Here is a 27464-nt window from a genome sequence, read left to right as displayed (position 1 = left end):
TTAATTTCTGAAAACCAGACTAATGAGACTACTTCGATGCTGTTGTTAGCATTGTTGAAGTACGTTGTTGCCAGCCAGAAGATGATAATGGTGGTACAATACAACAACGCTGGCTTTTTAGATGCCTACGTTACGTAATCGTGTCCTTGTAATCCGAGCCGACTTTACCATTAAGCAAGTAAATTTACCGTTATTCTAGTAAAGTTAAGTCACTTAAGTGACTTAATTCCTTTATCTAGCTATAATTGAGTGGTTCACGTCGAACTTTTAACTAGTTAAGTGGATGTATATCTAGATAAAAGTTTGACGTGAACCAGGCTTCTCTGTTCCCAAGAACATTTGCTGGATAGAATAAACTACCACCAGATGTCTGCCAAGCACCATCACTAGTAATGTTAAAACTAAAAGACATGGGAAACATCATTAGAGGCACCCACTTCACACGTAAAAGCTCAGTCACAACACTTATTAATAGATCCCTGCTGAGGAGTTTAATGCAGTTACGTATCAGAAACAGAACATATCATAGTAGATAGCAAACCTCACCAAAAAATAATTTCATATCCTGGATATGATACTAACAATTAATTTATTAGTGTGACCTTATTCTGTAAGTTGTTGAATTTAAAAAAGAAATATTTTAAATTGACAAAGGAAAATGGCATTGTGTATTAAAAGAGAAATCAAAAGTTAATTTTTAATTGTTAATTAGGCCTGGGATTAATTGTTAATTAGGCTTGGAGTTATCAGTAAGGATGTGCCTAGTTGCTTTGTGGTATTAAAACATTACGAAAAAAAGAACTATGTGCAATATAATTGTACAGAACTCTAGTGGGTATAATATCAATAACACACCCTACTCATAAATGGAATCACCCAGTTATTCTCACTAGGTTTTAATGAATAGTTAAAAAAAAAGCATTCAATTAATTATTGTTTTTGATGCTAATGCGAGTGTAGAAAAGGGAAGGAAGATGAAACAAAGAGCATACAGACAAAGCAAGGAGAATAGGGCCTATTATTGGAAGGAAAAAAGAGAAAGTAGAGAAAAAGGGGAATTGAGAATAAAACTAAAATTAGTGTTTAAAAGAGAGACTAGGATAAGGAGAAAGATAAATATGAGTGAGAAAGAGATGTAAAGTGAATAAGAAGAATAGTGAAAGGAATGTATAAAGAGACAGAGACAAAGGAATAACAGTGTAGGTCCAATGATAAAAAGGAAAAAATTGATAAGGTGCTAGAAGATTTAATTTATGTAATTTATTTATTTTTTGTTTAACCTGGGTTAACAACTTAGTTGAAAACCAACTGTTATCCTTTATGTGCCCAGGATACAATACACAAAACATATAATCCTATTCTATTTACAGTACTTTACTAATAATAATAATAATAATAATAATAATAATAATAATAATAATAATAATATAATTCATAAGAACCACATTAATGACAGATTGATATTTAATCTGAAATTAGTGTCTTGTCTACCAATGCATTTGCATTAAATTTTGTTGATTAAATTTTTTCTGATTTTTTTTTTTTTGGCTGACAGTATTTCTTTAAAGAGTATTAGTATAATTTAATCTAGCAGTGATAATTATATTCAGAATTGTACAGTATTTATTAGTAAAGGTAGTAATTAATATGCAAATATGGCTGTTTCCACAGCACTTTACCCAATTTCATAATTTTTTTCGCTGCGGAAACAGAGCCCAATGTTTCTGATATATTATCAACAGCTCAGAATGCAAAAAAAAAATAACTTTGACCGAGGTCAAATCACAGTACAGTACATGCAAAAAATTCTTTTTGTACCCTTCGGAATTTCTTTGTGGGATCATATCTAAGGCAACTAGTAGTAGTTAATAAATAGTGAGGAGAATTTTCCAGCTCAAAAATAGCCTTAGTCCTAAACGGCTGCGCTCGACTTCAGCGGTACAGCCCAGCTACTGTGGGCCTAGTTCAGGTCCCTATCATCTATTGTAGTATAAAGTACACCAAACAAATCTAGCATTCTTTTTAGTCTTCTTGAATAAACAAATACCCCAGGGCTTTTTTTGTTGAGAAATGTTTTTTAGACGGCGTTTATTTGAGGGAGGCGTTTTTTTCTTTTTTTGTTTTTTTTTTTGGTGTAAAATGGACATGGGTACTTAATTTCACTGTAAATGTGAACTACTGTACATACAGTACAACACATAATTGCCACCAAAATGTGTTAACTAGGTTTAAAAATGTAATTCTACTTGAGTAGAACATTAACACAATTTGTTGAGAATGAAGTTGCTTCCATTAGATTTTTTACAGTCATTTAGGGGGTGTTTATTCAAAGAAAAATATATGCCTCTGGGCGTTTATTTTATTTAAAAAAAAAATGTTATTTATTCGTACTAGAATAACAACAGCAATAACCGCCACTAACAGGTTAAAATATATATAAAATATTTATGTAACTGAATATAAAAATACATTAAAAAGTACTAACAAAGTCTTTTGATTTAAAAACATTTAAACTCAAAAAAATATTAATTAGACATGCAAAACTTATTATAACAATCACAAACATTTATTCAAGGGAGGGGTTTATTTCAAATGCGGCTCTAGAGAGGGGCTGTTTTATTCGCGGGGGTCGTTTAATGAAGTTGGGGCATTTATTTGAATAAATATGCTATGTTACTTTGTATTATCCTATAAGCAACCTTGACAAGCAAACATCCTAAAAGTAAAACATTTAATTACAATACTACCTTGGGGTTAAAATGTTAATGGTATGCAAATTCCTATTGTCTTATTAATTTTAAAAGCTGGTTTCCTACATTAACCCATGTGAGAATTGCTGACCTGTTTCCATTTTTGGTCTTGAAGATAAGAATTTGTGAATAAATAAAGGTAGGAAGTTAAATAATTAATTAAAGACATGTAGCTTACTGTAGGTACTAAAATCTGTGAGAAAAATTTTATTAATGAATTTCTCATTAAAAATAATCAAATAAAATTATAAACTTATGAGAGACACAAACATAATCAATAATAATAACACAGACATTTTACTATGAAAATCTTTCACGATCAGTAATTGATTAGCACTAGCCAATTTAAGGGTCTACTGTGTGGATTTTTTTTTTTATGTTTAAGCAATGAGGGAAGTGTTTTCTTCAATTTGAATTTTAATTAATTACAAAGTCATTTAAATAATTAAATTTTATTTTTTGGGTCTGCTGTGTGCAAAGGAATTTTGTTTTTTTTAATGTTTAAGCAATGAGGAAAGTGTTTTCTTCAATTTGAATTTTAATTAATTATAAAGTCATTTAAATAATTAAATTTTATTTTTTGTGTTCCTTATCCAAAAAGTAGAACAAAGTGCAATAAATTTTACTATGGTACATGCTATTACAGCACAATACAAATTGAATCCAAATGGATAAGATTGTTATTAAACTATTTTGACAAATCTAATTAAATTATTATAACAAACTATTCTAAAGACATGTGTACCTGCTGAATAATACTGTAGAAAATTAGTTAATCATTTTAGTTGTGTGTTGTGTTAATTATATTGCTCATTGCAATTGCATTGTTGCTTAACTAGCAATATTAATAATGCATCATTTTAAAAACTGTTATTGTTAATTTTCTTTAATTAAATGTTTGCCATAAAATTAGGCCTACCATTTAATTTTTACCAATTTTAAAATATATTTGGGAAAATTCTTATTTATAAGTTATTTTTTTTCTTTAATAATTAAATACTATTTACTAATTATAAAATCACTATTTTGTAAATCCTAATTAATAAAACTTTTTAATTTATTTTAATATTCAATTTTTTCTATTACTGCTCTTATTTGTGTCCATCACAATTAATTTTATTAAATATATATTTATCTATTAAATTATTTATGTATGTTCAAGTGGTCTTGATCAATTCAAGTCATGACAAATATCACTTGAGAATTATCATGCTAACAGTATCACATCATTCATACCCCGAAAATCAAGAGCTCGTAATTCCAAATATTTCATTCATAAAATCCCATTTACATACATTATTATGTCGTATAAGAAATACCGATGCTGTTATGTCGTTGTGGTTTCAACTGATTAGAGCTTTAAGGACTTCCTATTAATTAATATAATCTCGCTGATATTCCTGTAGCCACTTAACGTCTAATTAGCCAGTTCTAAATTTATGGCAGGTCTCAGATGAAACTTCGGGCATACACCCAATGCAGAGTGGAGCTCAATGATAGTAACTTATCAATGTTTGTCACCTTTTTCGAGTAATAACCGCAGCAGCATTACATGACATGCTCGTATTGAATTGAAATTAGCATGTTTTACTTCCAAGTCGAGCCAGTAGGAAGGAACACGGATAGACTGTGACGTTCAACCAATGAAATTTTGGCCAATTTGATGAGGCGCAGGAAGTGTGGCCCTACAGATTTCTCCTACTGACTAGGTTAACTACTCGGTGGCGCTTTCCTCTTAATTTGTTTTCTTCAGAATTTTCCTATATGTTATCCATTAGCATTGGCTTGCCTATTGCTGTGAGGACATTAGCTGGACTGTTCCATTTTTTTTAGAATTTTTTTTTTCTGTGTGCCATTTTTGTGTCAACAACTGCATTCGCTGTGGGTGAATCATTTTGTAGTTATACTATGGCTTATAAATGCTATGTTTTGTGGATAGCCTGTTATTCATTGAGTACATGACTAATATGGTACATATATGACTGTGTTTTCTATTTTTACTGTTGGCAGGTCCTCTCAGTAAACTTTAATCATAGTACAAGCATTGTTGTTGTATTACATCTGAAGATAAGAATTTGTTTATAAATAATTCACACTTTTAGCAATTTAGGGCCTGTTTCTACTGACAAAATACAAAAGTAGAGTATTCAGTGAAACCGGTTTTCATAATTGTTTATAAACAAAGACCGCATTGCAGTTTAATTTTAACACGAACAGAAACTGGTTTCTCCTAAGGAGGTCGTTGTGCAATGCGTCATTTTTACCCACAGCGAGTTCGTTAGGCGAACTAGCTAGCCGGCTAGCCTCCCCCTCATCTTTTCCTCCCCCCACAGATTAATCACTAGTCTTTTGATGGCGTTGGTCCAAATTACGCCCAACATTACTGGTACGTTTGCTAAATCAAAAAATTAAAATACACACTTCGCGCCAAGATGAGAGTTGTTTATGTTCCGAGTACCATTTGACAGCTTGCTAGGTCAGGTCAACTTGTGGTCAAACAGACCGCTATTGCGTTGCAGCTAAAAATTGCTCGGTGAATACGGGTTTGAGTATGGTATTCGGTGATCGAGACCAGATTCAATTGGGGTTTTCAAAACCGGTATTTGAATTCGGGTTTTATTTTATGGGACCCATTTCCACTGACAAGAAAATACGGATCTTTGAGAATACTGGTCTTGAAACCGGAATTCTGTTCTCAGCAGAAACAGGCCCCTAGATCGTTCAGTGATGATATATCTTACTTCCCTTTCTCTCATATTTCCCCCTAATAAATATGATTTCTACCTCAGAAATTTATGTAATTGAGTAGGGATTTTATAATCAATATTTTTTCTCTAATTGACAGCTCATAAAATAAAAAATGCTTAAAATGCATAATGGCTGACTAATAAGTAAGATAGATATCATCAGTTTTATTCATATTGTCATCGTTACCGGCAATGAAGCTGCCCATGGTCCCAAGAATGGGGGGGGGGTTGTCACCTTTTTATTTTTTAATTGTTTTGTCCCTTGCCCCATTATCAATATCACCATCATTAAAATTATTGTATTATTAATTATTATCCCATCTTTAACATCATTGTCACCACAATAATCACAATTATTGTCACCATTTTTATTACTGTTACCCAGTTGGTCTACTAAGTGCTGGACTAAGCTTTTAAACTATTTTAATAACTATTTCTTTAAAAATTTTGATGTTGAAAATGTTTGTAGTTGGTCACTTTCGTGTAGATGTTCCTTTTGTAGAGAGTAGTTGTTGTTTCTGTACTGTTTTGGGTTGAACAACCTGCATAGGTGTTTAGCACCTGTTTGGTCTTTCCTTGCCATGTTTTTGTAAATTTGTTTGTTGTTTTGTGCTTGGCAGAAATTTGAATAAAAAGAATATATAATAATATAAATAAAGAATGCTATATTTTTCTTTGATTTTTTTTACTTCAATTTACAGTATTAGTGATTTTTAATGAAAATACTTATAGCTAGTCATAGTGGAACAGTAAAAATTGCACTAAATATTGCCAATATTTTTTATTCTCTACCACTTCCAATTTTTTTTATAGCTTTGGCAGGTTGAGAAAATTAAAATACCACTAGATAGATTTAAAATATATTTAAAAATGACTCTTATATTGGGGTTTTACAGTAATTATCATAAATTGTGAATAAATGATGTTGTTCGCCACACGATACTGTATACTGCATTTTCATAATATAGTTCTAGTCGTGTTGTGTTATCTGTACTCTATATAATTTTTTACAATAAAAAATCTTGTATGTATAATTTTGTAACATAAATAATAAAAAGTTAATATATTTTCTCCCTTATTTTAGTTATGGTATGTCCCAGGTTAGTTTTTTTGACCCTCAAATATGGAGCTTTCCCTGGGTCATTGTAGTATTGGCCATTTTCTTGCCTTGCGAGCATCAGCCAATCAATAACCGGCTAGCTTCAGCAGCCAGCCAATCAGAGATCAGTTTACTTCACTCTGATGGCTGACAAGCTACATAAATTATGCTTTATTAGCTGTGATTGATTGCTTATACTGTATTACACTCACATGCGTGGTCATTGACAGAGAGCAGAAACAGTGTGTGTAGTAAATAAAGCAAACTAAAAGAAAACACTGAATAATATAGCAACATGGCTGTCCCTGAAATGTTTACTAACCAGCAATGCCCGCCTCATCTTTTCAGACGACACATGCCGTTCATGAGCCAACCAGACTTTAGAATTTTTGAACTGAATAAGAGGTTGCAGCACCGAAATGAGGTTTGTTAACATTTTTTATCTTGATATTTAACATTTTTACGCTTAATTATTTTCGTTTTCTTGTGTTTTTTTTGTTTTTTTGTATTTGTAAAGATGTAAAACAAGGTTTTTTGAATGTGGAAAGTATGCATAATTATATAATGTAATTAAATAAGTATTTTTTTATTATTATCAAATGTATTATTTATCCTACAGTTGTTTTGATGTTCTGTATGCCAATACCTGTAAACAAATTTGGAGTATCTGTAGTGATACAATTCTTGTTAGAACTTGATACATCTTCCTGATGATTATCGGTAACATGATCCAAATTACCATGTAGCATTAATCTTTCGCATAATTCTTATGTCATGTGTACCAGTAATTTTTTTTTTCTTTTTACCGCTTTTTATGTAGTATGGCTACTACTACTATAGTAGATTTCATATATTACAGTATGTGTAAATTGCAATAATAGTTTTTTTTTTCAGTATACTTGGAACAGTAAATGTAAAAAAATTGCATTTTTTACAGATATTTAGTGGTTAATGTATAGACATGTGGAGAGATGTTTTTTGTATGGATAATGATTCTATATTGTTCTTAAATTCTGATCATTTCAACAATAGACATGTGGAGAGATGTTTTTTTATAGATAATTATTCAATATTGTTCTTAAATTCTGATCATTTTAACAGTTCGATTTTGCATTCTCATTACCTACCAATAATGAATGAAAAATATGTGTATTGTTGTAATAAAAAATCATGAACTTTATATGGTATGAAAGGTGTTTGTATTCTAACAGAATAACTAACAAAAAAAAAAATGAAAATGTCAATAAGAACATTTGTAAATATTAATTCTATATAACAGTTATACTCAAAGTAAGAAAGGAATATTTTATCTAATAATATTTCATGCAAATTTCCAAGTTCAGACTGATGAGGGCACTCTCCATTGGCCCTATTTTTCAAATTGGAATGTACAATAAGATGCTCAGATATACTAGATTTTATTCAATATTGAATTAATAGAAAGTTGATATAGAATTCTACATAATTGTGACTTGGAGTTGGGTTGATTTGAATATTTTTGTTGATGCTACTGCCATTTTGTGTATTGTTTAGTGGTTTGAAAGGGGCAGGGATTCCCATATTAATATCAATGTCATTACTAAAATTGAATAGATTGCAAAATAGTGATGATTGCTCCACCTTCTTTAAATCTTAGAGCTACTGTAACTTACTGTTGGATTTCGAAGACTAAATATTATTAATACTGTAGTATCATTTTTATAAGTTATAGATGCATAAATAATAATATAGTTAATCTTATTAGATTTATTATTGCATTTAAGAAATTGCAAAAGATTTAAAATTGCAAAAACAAGTGCTGTACTGTGCATTGCTATACTTTACGTATAATGTTGAGCATTTTGTACTTAAATTTCTAACAAACAAATCTCCTAAACATTTCATCCCTGTACTTCTTTCTTAATGTTGTGTTTAACATTGAAAAACCTTTTTTTTTTGTGATTAGAAAATAATATGTGTAAAGCATGAAATTAGCTAAAATTCCATATTTCAACATTAATATGATCTCTAAGTCTTCAACATGCTCAAATTGAGTAAAAAAAAATGTCCTATTTAAACTTAATCAATGTATCTCTCAGTAAAGATAATTTAGATATGAAATTTTATATAAAGGTAAAGGTTATAAGAAACCATTACTTAGATACTAACACAATACATAACAAAGGATTGAACAGAAAATAAGTTTCCCCTAGGGTGTCAAATAATCCGAGTACAAGACATTGAATACGACCACCTAATTTTACCTTAATTGTTTCATTAAAGCAACATATTCTCCAGTGATATCAACCGTTTTTCAAAAACTATTTTAAAATATGTATAATTCTATATAAAAAAATCAAATTATTAAAACTATATTAAATTTCCCACACAAATATTAACATTTAAGGTAATTATAAGTCCAGTATTCTCCTAGAATGGTCAACTTTTAATAAACCTTGTCTATAATAATTAAAACAATTGGATTTGGAGGGTGGAGGGAAGGGTGCTACATGGAGGGGTGGGGAATGAATGTGTACTCGCATTTTCTCCTTAAACATTGCTAAAATATGTTTTTTTTTAAATTCTAGATCAGTACATTTAACAGAAGTTGATTTAAAAAAAAAAAAAGTCTTTTAAACTATTTTTTTTGTGTGTTCTGTATGGTGTGGATGTTAATGTTTATAATAGGTGGCATGCTATTACTTAATACCAATGATAGGAAGTGTTAATCGGGAGATGCCCATCTTCCCTGGCTATCTCTACCAAACACATATCCCTTTTTCTAGAATTGGTAGTTAGCAAGGTCATCCGATAGTCCGCTAATATTCAAACACTTCCCCTTCTGTGGTTCTGGCTTAATGTGTCTTTTAATTTGCAACCCACAATTGAGCTGCGTACTACAGTAGCGCTTCTTCTAAAACACCTTGAGGTTTTCCTGTTGTTTTTATCTTTAAATTCAATAATAATCAAGTTTTACCAACTACTATCTTATATCATAATAGTTTAAATCACTTTAATATTAATATTACTATCTTAAATGCTAATTATTATTAATCAGGTTTATTTAATATTTTATTACACTATTTAATGTAAATTAATAAATTATTGTAATGGATTTATAAATAATACGTTTATAATAGTTTCATTTGAATATAGTGATAAAAGATTTCAAAATTTAATATTCTATCAACTTCCTAATAATTATTTAAAAAAATGAACCATTGAATATAAAGTACCATCATATATTTATTGAAAAAAAGTTTGCTATTATTCAATATAAACACATTCCTTGTTTACATATTGTATACAATGATTAATAAAATTTAATTGGTACAGTACTTACTCAAATTTAGATGAAAACAAATATAACTTATAAATTACCAGTTTTATTGATCTTTTATTGATAAATTGTATAGTTTATCAGAAAACCCTAATGAAAATTCACCTCCAGATGGACCCAAGTATGGTGCCAGGATTTGCCTGACAGGGATGTGGTCGGGCATCGCTCAAAATTTTTCAAAGGCTTATTTAATCAGTTTTAGAGTCTACTAATATGTAGAAAATACATAATTTTTTTTTCTCCCCTGACAAATTGTTGGACCCCACTGGAAATACTCTTCTGCCTTTTATGGGTTTATTACACACTGAAGAAATCCAATCCAAAGGTTGCTAATTTTATGTGCAAAAAATGAATATTACTGTAGACTACTGTAGTTCCGGAATTCTTTTGCTGGGGTGTCACAGGTGTCATCCAATGTCCGAAAGGGTGCAGAACGTGATCAAGAGGATGGTTTTTAATTTAGGTGTTTTCTTTTCATTGTGGGAGTCTAGGGTCTATGCCACCTGAAACCATTGTGGAGTTTTAGCCATTTTAATCAACTTTATCTATATGATTTCAAACCTGGTTAGTAATTGTTTTGGCTGCTGTCTGTGGTACGATGCGAGCGCCTCTTTTCCTGGATCTTTCACTGTGCTGCAAGTTTTAGAGACAATGTTAAAATGTAGTCAACTACTGTTTACATTTTTGGAATTATATGTTTCTCTGCAGGACAGTGATAACTTATGGTGGGATGCTTTTGCAACAGAATTCTTTGAGGATGATGCCACATTGACCTTATCCTTCTGTCTTGAAGATGGACCAAAAAGATACAGTAAGAAGGGATATCATCATTATCATCGTCATCATCACCATCATCCTCATCGTTGTCACTATTATCATCATCATCATCATCATAACCAATATCATCATCATTATCAATTCTTCATCATAATCATCATCATTTCATTTTTACCACAGTTAATACTATAACCACATTTAAAATCACCATTATCAACATCAACATCTGCACCATCGTTTGTCGTCTACGAATTATCATCACCATCCTCATCTGCATATATTGATGTATATTATATTATCAACATAATTTACATCATCATTGTCATAACCAACACTATTATCATGGTTATCATGATCATTGACATCATTTTCATCGTCAGTAAACCTAGGAGTATAAATTGGTTCCTGGTGGGGTTGCTTGCTCGTGCGCTGACTACAGCAGCAACACTTTTGCATGTGAATCCAGTGACCAGAGACAGAAGCGCTTCCTTTGTATCTGCAAAGAAAGGCGCAACTATGAACATAAATGTGAATGAAAATTTAATATCATATTTTCTGTCATTTTTACCATTATTATACCATAACATTCACTATTAATTAGCGACAGTTTTTCAGTTATTTAATATTTTACTAAATGTTTCATATATATTTATTTTAAAACTAATTTTTAACAATTCTGCTTCCTTTTTCTCTATTTCCTCATTTTCAGCTATCGGTAGGACCCTGATCCCTCGTTATTTTCGCAGCATCTTTGAGGGTGGCGTGACCGATGCGTACTATGTTTTAAAACACTCAAAGGAATCTTTCCACAACACAAGCATCACATTAGATTGTGAACAGACGACGATGGTGACATATCACGCCAAGCCAATGAGTACTAAGGTAAGTGCTGAACAAAAGGAGCATGTTGGTGGTGAAGATGCCTTTCTAACATTGGGTGCTCGGTTAAAATCCTATAAAATACCTGGGATGACCTTTATCAATCTCGGCTAAAGCCTACATTAATCTCAGCCAGAAAATTGCTTTGTTGTGTTTCTACTGAAAACTGAGATAGAAACAGTTTTTCTTTTCATTGGTTAATAATTTGAATACCAAGATAAGTACCGTGTTGCAACTGCATTTCGATTCAAAATGGAAGAGTTTCTGGTGGTTAAACGGTTCTTTGACATTCCAAGAACCATTATTTGGGACGCCAAAATGAACGGTTCTTTTTTGTTGGCTGTGTTTTTACTGCCACAAAGAACCGTTTTTAAAAAAGAACGGTTCTTTCAGTAAGAACGGTTCGTTCTCATTTGTAGAAATAGGTCCAAAAACAAAAATGATAAGGTGGACATAATCAAACTACTTTGATTACCAGAAGAAGAATTACTAGAAGTGACCCTTAGGAGGTAGGAAGAAGGAAGTTGTTGTACAAGCTAGTCCACACTTAAAATGCTTTGAGGCTTCGGTATAAAGTGCTAATTCTACAAAAACTACATTGCATTACAAAAAAAAAAAAAAAAAAAAAATGCATCCAGCAAGTATGAACTTTAGAAAAAAAAAATGTATGTGTTATAGCTACTAACAATTAGTATATCAATTCAATTTTTCTAATTGTAAAAGTGAGTACAAACGTAAGAGTATGCCATCATGGCTTTCAGATTCATAATTTCTCGTCAGCGAGAAAAGTATTTAGTGATTTTTAATGTTTATGCTATAAACATTAAAAACAACAAAACAAAGGTCTACAAAGAAGAACTCAGACTTTTTATAATATTCAAGAGTAAGGTATTTTATTGAACATTATCCAAAACTCGTCTCAATTACGTTATGTCACAATTTTAGGCCTAATTTTTCTGTTGGCTTGTTGCCAGGTAAAATCCAGGCCTTTTTAGGTGAACCATTAACCTGTGTTGTGGGCCTGATTACACTTCTGATTCTAATTTGGTAGGCCTTACTGTTTTGTTTGTTTCAGTATAAGACAAAAATATCTATCTTAAATTTATTTTCTCATCTTAAAATTAAAGAGAGATTTTGTAATGTATTAATGAGTCTTGACATCCCAAAACTAGTGTGCTGAGTAATTAGCATAAGAATGTGGCAATATTGTATACTTCTAGAACAGAGAAGCCTTACTTTTTTTATACCTTGTTTAGTGATCCTGCCGCCCGCCAATAATGATGATTTCAAATAAAAATATAATTTTATTTTTGGCTAATCAGCGCACCCTCTGCCACGAAAAAATGGAAATTTCAGAAAAAAATGAAAGTATTTCTTTATTTTTATCACTCCAGCCGCTGTCCTGCAATCACCAAAAATAAGATATTTCTATGAATTTAAAGCATTTAACCATCATTTCATTACTACACTGTTTACATTCAACGATAACATTTTATTTTCTTTTTCTCCTCCTTCAGGATGTTTTTGGTAAACCATTTTCTATAAGAAAACAAACATTTTTTTTTTCAGCTCTCTGATGATCTTTAAAAAAAAAAGTTTGCAAAACAATAAAAAAACGTCTCGCCTAATGAAGAAAATATTAAAATTAAATTTTCTTATTTTTGATTACTGATTCTGTTTTTGGCATGGCAAGCCCCATTTCAAGGTATGAATGATTAATTAATGATTATTCCAAGATATATAAGGCAGATTTAAAATAATTTTTTTTTTTGCTAATTTTAGCCCTGGATTTTTTTTTCTCTGGCTAAATGTACTTCACTCCCTCAACCTTGGAACAAAATTTGTTTTCATCTATCTTGTAATTGGCACATGCACTTATTGCATGTGAAAGAAATTGTATTTTAATTAAAAGATTCCTTTTTTCTCCTTGGGGATCCTTCGAAGGGGGTCATTCTAGTCATACATACAAATTAATGGAAACAAAATTGAAGAATAAAATGTTTACCCAATTACCATTTAAAATGCTTTTAATTAATTAACAAACCAAGTCTATAGAGCAGAATGAAACATTGATTTGTTGGTTTTAGTTGGTAAAATATTATTGTCACTATTTTCTATGTAATATCTGCCTATATAATAATATACTGTATTCTATAAACATGAGATGTATGTAAGGAGATATTTGCATACACATGGGGAGGGGAGGGTGTGGGGTGGAGTGGGCATGTGTGATGTTTACCTTGTTTTCTGCTGTATTTTGTTAGTGTTTAGTATTCTGTATTATTGTAGTAGTATTGTAGTAGTATTCAAGTGTATGAATAATATATCTTTTTTATTATATTTTTTTCCTCTTTACCTCTAAAAATATCATGTATTCAAATATTTAATGCTGGCAATTATAACACCAAGAATACTATAGATATACACTAATATTCATGATTCAAATGAAACTACTGTATAATGCAGAACATCATTGAATCTCTCACCTCTACAGTGAGAAAGAAATGGAAACAATTTTGTTATTCAGAAATAGAATTTGGTGACAGAGTAAATATTATTTCTCGTTCTAATTATGGTTAAATTACACATAGAATTCACACAAACATATATCTGTAATATATGAAGATGTTGAATGAGCGTACTGATTTATTCTCGTGAAATTGGGTCACGATATCCAGGTCTGCCTTAAGGCTCGCTACACGTGTTGTTTATATATTTTTCTCTTTAGTAATCCTGCCGCTACGCCAGCCAGACACGCTACACGATTAATATCCTTGAAATAAATTGATGAGGAAATAGTTCTGGGCGTGCTCAGTGGGACATGTTTTAATGGCTACGTCGAAACTTGTCATAACCCACATAATCATCTCATCCCCTCCCTTGTTATCATTTTGATTTTATATCATTTTCAATAATATGATTTGAATAATTTTATTATTTTTTTCTGTTCATCATTTACCCGGTTGTGTAATCATTGTTTCTATAATCTGTAGGAAGAAGAAGGAATTTCCTCTTTCTTATCTATATCGTAGCATCCATTGTTAAAGGGCAGGAAGCCTTTTCCTTATTCTCTAATACACTTCACAGAAAGCATTGTTGTTTTTTAGTTCGCATAAATTTTCTCTATACATTAGGTTTAATATTACCGAAGAAGGGAGTTTCTTTTCTTGGAGAGTGGAAAGACCAGTTGGGGATAGTTTTTTCTCCCTCTCACCCCTTTACCTTGTGAAGGTGAAAGCATTATTTTTCTACATTATAAATTACTTCATTATAAAATGGATGGATGTTTTTTATATGAAATTGTTTACGTCGAATTTGGTGGGGGGTTGATGAGGGAAGTCAAAAGTGAAAGTAATGAGAATGCGAGCACGTTTTGTTTTGTGAAGAGTTTTTAAGTTAATGTTGCTAAAGTTGAAACTTCCTAGCAGAAAAATTATATCCTGCTACGCCCAAGTTTTAATGACCTCTAAAAGCAATCAACAAATTTGTTTTGTGCATAATTCATGCGAAATTATACACAAATGACCATGGTGTAATAATAAGACTAAAAAAAACAAAACAAGATAGTCTTAAGATAGACAGATTTAGTTGATTCAAAATAGGCAAAGTTTTCAATCGTAAATATATAAGGTTTGCCATCTTATTGTTGCTAAATGTTAAACTGAGTAATTAACATAAGAATGTAGCAGTATTCTATACTTTAGTACAGAGAAACTGTAATACTTTTACTCATCCTTTGGCAATAGAAAGTCGATTCCAGATGGCCTATCACTTTGAAACTTATTATAATTTAGAGAATATTTTAAAAAGTCAATTTCCTTGTTTTCGACACTGATGCTGGTCTTGGCTTGCCAAGCCCCATATCGTCGCTCACATCACGAACTAACACAATAAAATTAGATTGTGTTAGTTCGTGAAATCACAAAAGCGCGTCAAAATATGCGCTGTTGTTGTTACAGACTTTTTGAGTGATAAAGAATACGAAAGTGCCTGACAACCAATACGTGCTCGTTTTGACGCGCTACTGTGATTTCACGAACTAACACAATCTACTTTGATTGTGTTAGTTCGTGATGAGATCGATGATATGTTGGACCACAGTACTACAGTCAGATTTTAAATGACTTATACCAAGAACAACTGTATACTATAAACACTGTAGAGGTAACATTTAATGGTTAAGGTTATACCTGGGAATATGTATCAGGCCTGCGGTCAATTACAGTGAAAATGTAATCAATTACAGTGAAAATGTAATCAATTACACTACAGTGAAATTATAATCAATTAAAGTGAAAATGTAATCAATTGCAGTGAAAATGTAATATTAAAAAGAAAATGTGATTACAGTTAAAAGAATTACAGTGAAAATGTAATTATTTACAGTTAAAATGTAATTAATTACAGTGAAAATATAATATTAACATTTTCACTCTAATTGACACCATGTGTACTATTGGTCATTTGGCTAAGTGCCATTCCTTAAAATATGAAAACTGATTCATTTAAATCCACCTAAAAATATAGTAAATTTAAATTTATTGAAATTATGATATTTACCTTAGGGATGGATTAAGCGGGTTCTAATAAATAATGTTTGGTTTTTAAATTGTACAAGATGGCAATTAATAACATTTACAGTATATAACGTACAACTGGCATGCAAAATATACAAAATATAGTTTCCTCCCAAACTCGCCATTATGAATCATATTCCAGACCTTACCTAGGTTGTTTCAACAAAGAAACAAAATACACATTTGCCCTTTCACGGATGACGTGTATAATTTTTAAGAGCAAAAGTAATAGAAGAAATCTTTACTAACATGTTAGAAATGATTATAATTTACATAGCAAAGACAGTTAAGAAATAGTCTAAGGCTGAAAGGTGGGTGGGAGTTGAAATATGTACAGTATCAGAAAGAATGCTTAAGCAGCTATATGTTGGGTGATGGTATTTTTCCTGTGCACTTGCGTTTTGAATCCTCAGCAAAACTACTGGATTTTTCTCTAACAGATTCCAAACTTTATCACTCCTGTGCATCAGGGAATCCAAATAATTTTGACTGGATTGGCCCTTCTAATATTCTATAAAGTATATAACGAAAATGCAAGGTTAAAAAAAAAAAATTGATTCCTTTAATAGATAAAAAAAAAAAAAATTGATTCCTTTAATAGATAAAAAAGAAATTAAAAGCCAAAGTAATAAACTAGTCAAGGACAATTTTCTGTTTGATATATAAATAAAGTAACTTTCTGGAAAAATATTTAATAATCATTGGCTCCAATTTTTAATTAGAATTAATTACTTCATGGCAAATAAGCTTTAAATTCTCTTCATCAGGCGGAACTGTTTAAATCATGTGACTTGCTTGTTTACCGTTATACATTAAAACTTGTTTAGCTTAGCATTCAACTACATGTTAGACTCGCAGTTCAGCAAATTGATTCAACAAATTATAAATTAAACTCAATCTTATACGGAAGTGCTCAGAGAAAGTTTGCAGCGAGGTTATCATAGCGAGCTGCAAAATGTGCGTCCTCCTGCGCATTGCACTCGACATGTGACCCTGTCGGATGTGGAAGCGTTCTATTAAGCAACGAGTCCCACATTGGCTGCTGAGCAGATCCGGCCAAACACATGTGACTCTGCACAAAATACTCACGTTGGTTTATTTTCAGCGACTGAGAGGTGACTACTTGCTAATGCGTCTTGATTGATTTGACAGTGCCTTGTACATTCCATATTAGTGAGTAGTTACTGTGTAGGCCCCAACACTGCCAAGCCTTCTCTGTACTGTATACTAATTCTAATATTAAATTATTATTCACTGTTTAATAGTTGATTGATGTGTAAGAGTGATACATAGATTTGACTCAGCAACTGCTATTCATTATGATATTCTGAGAGCAGCTGCAACTATGAGCCATGATTTTGTCATGACAACAGTTACCATGGATAACAAAATAATAATAAACCAATCTCTGTTCATTTTTGAAAATAAACTTTTAGATGATTTTATATTAACGAATAGAGTCTATATATAATATCTTGTGCTTATGGTTTTATTTAGTTTATGTTATTAAAAGTTAGTTTATGATTATTAATCAATATTATTGTTAGTAATATTAATATTTAAACTATTGTTTAATTCATACAATATTAATATAACAAAAATAATTTATGAATGATATATTGTACTCGCATCAATTTTTTTTCTTAACATTTAAAATTGAAACTTACAAAATTACAGCTACTGTACAACATTATAAATCGTTTCAGGTGTAAATAAAAATTAATTTTTCAACTAATTTACTCCTTTAGCATAATAAATCAATTGATTTTTTCAAAGCACATTTTCTTAATTTCTATAAAAAAAAAAAAAAAATTATCTATCACTTTGAGGTGTTAGTATCATTTGCCCTAAACGATAGCTTTACACAGACATCCTATTTTCTTGACTATTTCAACTGCAACCTTGTTTGACAGTTCATCCCATAGTGGGGTTGGAGGGCTGTAATGAGGGCGCACCGTAGAGGAAAACCAATGCAGATTATCTCTGTGGAATGGTAAACACATGCATGGGTAGGGCAGCCATTTCGTTTCCTCTTATTAACATCTTATCCACCGGTAAATGAACGTGCAATATCCACCTCCTGCGCTTCTAGGTGCAATTACCGTGCACTCCTATTTTCGATGTTGTTTTTTAGTTTCTTATTTTGGATAGGAGAATAGGAGTTCAGAGTGGTCTAACCCAAAAAACAAATTTCAAACTATAAACAAGTCTAAATAAAATATTAAATAATGGTGGTTTGATTAATACATATCATAACAGAGAAGTTATGTTGCAATAATTGCTAAAACTACTGTTCAGATTTTTTTTTTTTTTTTTTTTTTTTAAGTTTAAAGTCTTTTAAAAATACCTAAAAAATGAATTTGGGATTTGCTATTTCATCTTGTAAGCCCTTCAAAAAATAATCTGAACTATTTTGCTTCTTCATACTGAATAAGATTTTTCTTTTTCATTTGGAATTTGGAAAAAGTAGTAGTGTTCAATTCAATTTTAATTGTATTTTATTATAAATGAAAATACATTATTTTGATGATACGAAAGGATAAATATATAAAATAGTTGCACATACATTAAATACTGATTATAGAAAAGAGTTTAAAATATATATATATATATATATATATATATATACATTCAAATTCAGAATAATTAATGATTAAATTATTGCACATATAGATCCTTTTAAAAAAGTGATAGTTAGAAACACAATATTTGAACATTCAAATTCAGAATAATTAATTTAAAAAAAATCTGAATTAGAAAATTTTAAAATTTTCATCTAGTAAAGTACTGTTAAAAAGTTGAGATGCATGGAGTAGCTGCACAACTTAACATCTTCATACTGTATTGATAGTTTTCTTCATTTTTTTTGGGAAAAAAAATTATGGAATAACATTTTTACATCAGCAGATTTCTTTCTGTTTTTTTACACATGCCAAGATTTCAGAAAAATTAAAGCAATTGATTACCAATGTCGTGTCATAATAATAATAAACTATAATAGTTAATTTCCATTATAAATATTGCAGCTATTACTTGCCAAAATCATGTGGTAATATTTGATATTTTAGGGCTGACTTACACTGTAAACCTTAATAGTTAAAATATTTATCAATGTGTTTTATAACTTTTAGGAGGAGGGGTGGGGAAAGAGTTATTATTTAAAAAAATAATTATTAACCATGAGATGTGTATAATACCTGTCTCTTATACACATCTAGATGTGTATAAGAGACAGTATATATATATATTTTTTTTTTAAATAGGAAAATAGAAAAAAAAAATATGATGGACATACCAATGATTTTTTTATGCCCTCCTACTGCCAAATTTCAAAGGAATACTGAATTTATTTCAGGCCAGTCTGTTGTATCTTGACATGTGTGTGCCTTGGAGTGTATGTGTGTATTTGAAAAAAATTCTACTCCAATCTGCAGTACCACCTCCAAAAAATATGAAAACATGCTAGACCTTCTGCCAATCTCCCTCCCCATACTTTCTGCAATAAGGGGTCATTCAAGTATTACTGTATGTAACACATTTTTTGGCAAATATTGACTTTTTTAATAAAATCAGATGAACAACATTAAGTATCAGGATAAATGTCCTCCACTACAAATTTGTCCTACACTACAAATTTGTAGGATGTTTTGTTATTTTTTGATATGGTAGATGTAACTTCATTGTTTATTGATTTCACAAATTCAACACATCTGTGTTACATTACATTTTATTACACTGATGTAATATGTTTCAATAAAGTAATATCATACAAGTTTGAATATTTAATATTTCTTCTCTTCCCATGAAAATTAATTTTGTTATGTAACACTTCAAGCAACATCCCCCACCCCTATGTCACACACTGTAACAGTTTCCACTATACCCCCACCTCCCTCTGTGTTACATAATACTTGAATGACCCCTAACATGTACTTTACTCTTTATTATGATTGTGATTATTAGAGTGTGCATGTGTGTGAATAAATGTGTGCTTAAAAAAAAAGGTGGCTACCCTTATTCCCCCATCCCCTCAATTTTCACCTTATTAAAAATCTATCTACCCGGCCTTATTTTGCATGTGTGCGTGTTCTTCTGTATTGTGTGTGGAAGGGATGTTGTGACTTTCATAGCAACCGCAGTCTGTCCTTCCCAAATGAAATTACCTACCCTTGATATTGCGTGACTTATGTTTCAATTCATTATGTATAACCTTATTTTTCTCTCTGAATATGGTTATTAATTAAATTTCTCCATCTTCGCGGATCTCCTTTACGCACAAGAAAATAACCATGTTATTTTATGATAATAACTACTTATTTGATTAATAATTTTTCGGTACCTCAAAGGATTTCACCTTAGTAATACTATCCACAGATATGTAATTTATCACCTGTAGAAAATAGTTACTGTTGTGCTTATATAAAAAAAGTAAACATAATAACAAGGGGCCTCGGAGTCATCTAGTAGGGGTACGCTCAGTCTAGACATGTTTGTTTATGTTCTTTTCATGCTTGTTTGTCTAACTTAGGTTGATCAATTTTCCCATGACAAATGTCACGTTTACTTTCAACATTATGAAAGTAAATTTCAGTCCCTTTTACTTTTAAGAAATTTCATTCCTAGCGTAAAACAGAAAAATACATTTTTAATATGTAATGCACAGGAAAATACATTTTTTTTTAATGATATACTAAATATTATTTGGATGTAATATTATAATTATTATAATTAAAGAATATATATTAATGAATAGTAGGCCTTATAAAAGATTGCTGTTCTTGGTGGTTAAGATGCTTGCCTTCCTCTTCTATCTAGATTCCCTAGGCCCATATCCTGTGATACCAAAATTTAAACAGTAAAAACAAAGTTCTTCACGCCCTGAGTCCCAAATTGGCAAGTTTACTTTCTTTTAAATAATAAACAAATTATGAAAGAAATAAACAAAAATAAATAAATAGTGAGATAGTAATAAGAATATGTTTTTCCCTGCCTGACATGTTATACTGAATGTTCACTATATTCCTCAAACACATACGAAAAAATCTGGCAAGTGATTTAGGTTGAAATCGAACCCATGTTGTCCAGATTTTGTATAATACATGTTTGTAAAATTCTTTGAATCATATTTTGATTGTAAAAATAAATGGTCGTAGAATTTATTTGTGGTTGGCTTTCACAGAATCTGAATCCACCTTTTGTCTAATTACGAATAGCTTAAAATTTAGTTGGAATTTGTGACAAATTCAGTGTACAGTAAATATTTAAAAAAATCTTTTCTATGCAAGATTAATAAGAAAACTTTTGAACCCTGCGCAAGCATGACTGACGAAGCTACTGTGCACTCTCCGCTTTAATAAATTGTATATTAACCTTAGTTATTTCATTAACTGTTTACCCACCCTTCAGCTTTTCCATCAGCTGTTGTCACCTTCTGTTTTTTCTCCATCATCATATAACTACTTCAAAGTACTTCTAGATGAGAATATTGGTTGTAAAATTATCTTTACGTACAGTATTTATGACTTGGATGTGAGAAGTGCAGTTGTTGTTATTCGTGAATATAAAATTCTGGTGTTTTTTATATGAAATTATTGTTATTAACCCTGGGCAAGTACAACTGACCATGCTATTTGCACTCTCCACTTTAATATAGTTTGATTATTAGACTTAGCTGTTCCATAAACTGTTTATTCGCCCCTCAGCTTTTCTATCAGCTGTCGTCACTTTCTGTTTTTTCTCCGTCATCATATAACTACTTCAAAGTACTTCTAGAAGAGAATTTCATAAAGTTGAATAACCTAGCGAAATTTGTAAACAGACTAATAGCTACTGGCAATGCGTGTAATTTAGTTGTTGATATTTTAATTGTAAGAATATTGCATGCTAAAAATATTGGACAGTTATTTCCTCAATAAAATCTGGGCCTTTTAAGACCTAGATATTGCAACAGTAGTAGCTAACATTTTTAATCAAGTTTTGAACTTGTACAACAGCCAAATGATTGTTAGTGTGTAGGTCTTCTGTTAATTAAGAATATTTCACAACATTTTCTATACAATAATTATTATTTAACATCATCACCGTTATATTTTTGTTGTCATTATTTGTTTCCTTTCTGTCATTATTTTATCATCATCATCATCATCATCATCATCATCACCAGAATTATCTTTTTTTTCTATATCTATTTTTATTATGATCACCATAATCCACGTCATCATCACATCACTATCGTCATGCATACTAATCATCTTCATCCCCATTTCTTTACCTTTTATGTGTCATCAACATCATTATCATTATCCTTATCACCTTCACCATCATCATCATCAGTATCATCTTTATCATTATCTTCATCATCATATTCATCATCGTCATCACCATCATCATCATATATTTTATCATCATCATTGATCATCATCATCATAATCATCATCATCATCAACATCATCATCATCATCATCTGCATCATCATCTACTTCACCATTATTTTCATCATCATCTTCTTTCCCATCATCTTCATCATCACCTTCATCATCATCTTCATCATCGTATTCATCAGTGGTTTGCTAACTTTTTCATGGCACAAGCATAAACTAAAAACTGAATCAATTTTTTGTCTCTGTTTCATTAATTCTCACTTATAATAAAAGTATACCTTAAAAAAATGATGCCTACATAATTTGTTCCCTTCTTTTTTATTGTTCTTTATTACTATTCCGTACGTAATGAGTTTCTTTTTTAATGTGCAGTTGTACAGTAGGTTCTGGGATTGAATTTATTTCTGAACTCAGAGAAATTGAATGTTGCGTAAACTGTAGCAAATGGGATGGGGACAAACTAAGGGGCAATGAAGGGGCAAAGAAACAGTGTTTAAAACTTAAATATTAATAGTTTAGTACCAGCCTTGGAGTCTAGGAGGCCATACATAACAGGAAAACCACAAATTATAGGCTATGTAACCCAAAGAGTTGGATTCTAATTTAGACCACTTAGGCTACTAATTGTTCTTCTGATGGCTTTTCCTTACACAGCGCGGTGTTCAGAGTCGATAAGTGCTGGCACAACCCTTATTTGCCATCAATAATAGAACTGTTTTTCTGCATACTTAATTGAGAAGGGAAGGCCACACCCCAATTTTATGAGCGTATATTTTTTTAAAGCACAGTAGAATAAAGTCTATGTATTTTTGCCAAGGGAGAAACATAATTTCTTGCACTTGATTTGATAAATTCGTAATTGGATGATGGGAACGTATACAGTAGTTATTACAGCTTGCAATGCCTTTTTTTGATAATTGTTTAAACTTGCTATTTAACAGTCCATATGAAATTCATTGCTAACTCTTTGTGAAGATCATTAATATATAATCTGGCAGTTACTCTAGCATATGCAGACTATCTTTGTACTTTCTTCAATCCATGGTGCAGCTTTTACAGTAATAAGTTGCATTTACACTTGTAGCATTTAACAGGTATGTACATGCCATTGGTTCTTATGTTAATGAGATACAAAGTAACTAAATATGATTATATTATGAGTATAGAATTGTACTATACACAAACTATTAAAATATACAAATATGCAAACATTTTGTGTTACACATGAGCATACACCAATCTCTGAACAAGTATTTCAGTATAGAGTTGAGGCATAGTAACAAAAGATGGTATTTTGTGAAAATTTGATGTACCTACAGTATTTTCATTTTATTATATTTGTAAAAATAGCTTTGAAAAAAAAATGATTAAACCACATGAGCATAACCAATCCCTGAACATGAATATTCAATTTATAGAGTTTAAGCCTAGTAACAAAAGATGTTAAATTTTGATGCATTGAACATTATATATTTTATGATATTTATTAAAACCAACAACTTTGAAAAAAAGAGATCCCAAGAAAAATTATTAAAACACACAAGCATAACCAAACCCTTAACATGAATATTCAATATATGTAGTTTAAGCATAGTAACAAAAGATTATATTTTGTTAACTTTTGATGCACATTTTTTATTTATTTATTGTATTTATTAAAACCAACAACTTTGAAAAAAAAACTGAAAAATTAAAATTTTGATATGAAATTTTGATTTGGAAAAAACTAAATATTTGTAAAATTTGTTAACTCAAATTAATTTAGTTAATAGATAAATTATTTGACAAAAATGCATTTAATTGATTCGAAATTTTGAGAACAAACCTTCAATTGCAATCAATCTCCAGTTTTGTTATTTTCCTTTTAAAAAATTCATTTTCTATGAATTTTTTAAAAGGAAAATAACAAAACTGTGTTTGATTGCCAGGTTGAATAATGGCTTTGACAACCCAAATGTTCAAATTGACATCTCTATCTGTGATGCACTTTCTGGCAATTTCCATATTTGGGCAGGTAATACTTAGCTTCTAAGCATCTTCCCTGCTTCATATTAATTTGATAGTGTGTCCAGGGTTAGGCCCGAAATATTGTCAGTCTATTTTTATTTTTACCAGCTTGGACACATATTCGTTGCCTCAGAGTAAAGGTGGTGACCTATGATAACTACTTGTGTGGAAACATTTACGAATCACTTAATTTCATTGTAAAAAAAACCAAGGTGAGTCAGCTAGGTTCCATCACTCACAAGTCTTTCACAGTATCAGAAATTTCCCCTCTCACCTAAAAAAAAAAAAACACCCTCAATTATTTTGGAGTAACTCGGTAGTCTTAACTCGTATTTCCCCCGAGATTTATCTAGTAGCTAACATGTTTGTCCTGAGATTCTTTTAATATCCTTTCGGAAGTCGTTCAAGTGCTAGCAATCAGCTCAAATTTATTTGGACGTTGTGAAATAACTGAGGCGCAATACAAACCTTGACTACTCTACTTACTCTACTATCATTATCTTTATATTCCGTTTGCAATCAAGTCATATTACATTTCACACATGCACTTTGTAAAAAGTTATGTAAAAAACGAATATAATTTTTGGTATTATCCAATTAAATTAAAACTTTATCAATGCTACAATACGGATTGTCATATAACCAATGCAAAAGTTGTTAAAACAAATTTGTGTGCAGTTATACATGTGACTCATAATGTTTTAAAAGCTATAGAAATATTTGATTTAATGTATAAGGTTGAATTTATTATAAACTTGACTAAAAAAATTAATTAAATTGTTGTTAATTTTTTTTTGTTATTAATATATTAATATTACTGTTAGCTTTCAAAGAAATTAAATTAAATTAAATTGAAAAAAAAGCTGAAAGATACGGTACATCAAGAATTTGTTTTCAATGGATGGTTACTCAATACCATTTCTAGTCTTCGCAGTATACCATTAATTTACTATTACAGTTTACCTTCAAATTTTAAGGATTTTTGTAGTAAAATGTCTGTAAATCATTAACAACATTTTTTAAAATCTGTGACGTATTAAAAGTTGATAACTTGTGTTTATTTTTAGTGTTCGAAGTTCTATTTCATTTTGGTTGCAGCAGTATATTTTGAATGAAAATAATTATGCTTTTAAACTTTTTATAACCAAGTGTTTAAAAAAATGAGTCAAAATTGTACCGTAGACAATTCTTGAATTGATTATATTATGTCATCACCTTTTTTTTAACCTAATTGCTTTTTAATCTTTTTTTTTAATGTATTACTTTTTTATTGTCAAAGATTTGTTTCAGTAGTTTTAGGTGATGACAGTAATTTATGGTTAAGTTTGTTTATAGTCTGTTCAAAAAATGGTCTTGTGGAAGAATACTGTACCTCCTTGATACATCTGTTATATAATATAGGTTACTGGGTATTGTTAAAGTGTAGTAATAAAAAAACACTTGAAATTTTGTTAAAAATTGAAAATACTTCCACATGTAATGAAGAGATTTTATTTCATTGGCCACAATATGTGCAAAGAATTGACTTAACCTAAACTACAGTACTTAATACCTCGTTCCATGTTCGGATTTGTGCCCCATATATTTATTTAATTAATGTTTGATTTTGCATATTTCATGATTAGGTAGCACATACTGATTATGAGTTTCCTGTGATAATGAAACTGTTTTGTTGCTTATTTTCGGTGGCGTGAATGTTGTGTCCTTCTGAAATTAGCCAGAAACATTTAAAAATGTTCTTACTATGTTAATGTTAGTTAAAAATGCAAGGTGTCAGCAAAAAGTATCGATAGTGATTAATTATCACTATCTTTATATTACTGAAAATACTGTTTGTAATTGTTTCCTACAGGTATATTTTTTATGATTTTTTTTTTGTTTCTATCTTCTAAAAATCATATTTTTTTGCACAGTATGAGTTTTAAACATTATTCTACAATTAGGAAAGAAAGAAGATTCCCTTTTCCAATGCGACCCTTCTTGGTTTGTGAACTACAGTACACTAACTTTCACCTCACTAACCATCAGATTGAAAAGTCGAATATACATCCTTTGTGAAAATGGCCAAGCCTTAGTACGTGTAGTGTACCCAAATATTGATAGCCTTTATTGAAGAATCAGCTGGAATCATAAAAAGATGTAAAATGTTTGAAAAGCAAGTTACTGTATGAGCACTTTGAGACTGTTTTGGTATAAAGCAACTATATGAATCCAACTACATTTACTACATTTCACTACAATCTTGCATGATTTTTGGTGAATTATGGATTAGGTATCATTGTAACATATAATTTGGAAATTGTACTGATTATGAGATTTAGAAGAATAAGACAGGAGTATTAGAGTGTATACCAACTTTTTTTTTATAAACATTTTGCTTTTGTAAACATGCCTCGTTAATTTGGCTGGGTAGGGGGAGGGGTGTGGCGATGGTGCACTATAGAGTAGTTGTATTGAAGTCCGTTAAAAGTATTGAATAATGTGAAAATAAATTCATATTTTGTCTTTATTTTTCGCATTCCTATTTTCAACAATCTAACTGCTAAATTACATTAACATGTTCCACCTCTCTAAAATTCTTTCATTTTCGCTGTGTTGAAACAACTTGTGGGATTGTTGCTTGTTAGGATCACCCACCCATTGAAAAACAATCTAAGTGCTAAATTACATATAATATGTTCCACCTCTTTAAAATCTGTAGATTCTTTCATTTTGGCCCTGTTGTAACAACTTGTTGAATTGTTGCTTGTTTTTTAACTACCCTAGGTTAGGATCACCCACCCATTTTAAATCCCAAGCTTATTCAATTTTTGTCATTCAATTTAATCTGATCAATGTTTGACCGAAAACAGGAACCATTTACTTTCTTGTTAAATTGTCTTTTGGGATGTTTGTTACGCATGTCATAAGACTTGATGAATAATGCAGG

General features: G+C 30.5%; 1 protein-coding gene across 4 annotated transcripts in view; it reads left to right on the top strand.

The window, feature by feature from the left end:
- The window catches only part of LOC117108670 (LIM domain-binding protein 2-like), a 46485-nt gene that overhangs the window by 5568 nt on the left and 13453 nt on the right, over positions 1–27464 (top strand). For all 4 annotated transcript variants that reach the window (XM_033250786.1, XM_033250795.1, XM_033250778.1 and 1 more), the window contains 3 exons: positions 6945–7020; positions 10624–10726; positions 11402–11574. In XM_033250786.1, the coding sequence (XP_033106677.1) occupies positions 6945–7020; positions 10624–10726; positions 11402–11574 (352 nt within the window). The remainder of the gene's footprint in view (positions 1–6944; positions 7021–10623; positions 10727–11401; positions 11575–27464) is intronic.

Source organism: Anneissia japonica, unplaced genomic scaffold, assembly GCF_011630105.1.
Source record: "Anneissia japonica isolate Jap-2015-1 unplaced genomic scaffold, ASM1163010v1 scaffold26_len2425191_cov177, whole genome shotgun sequence".
In the NCBI taxonomy this organism is placed as follows: domain Eukaryota; kingdom Metazoa; phylum Echinodermata; class Crinoidea; order Comatulida; family Comatulidae; genus Anneissia; species Anneissia japonica.
This window is presented reverse-complemented; position numbering and strand designations above follow the sequence as displayed.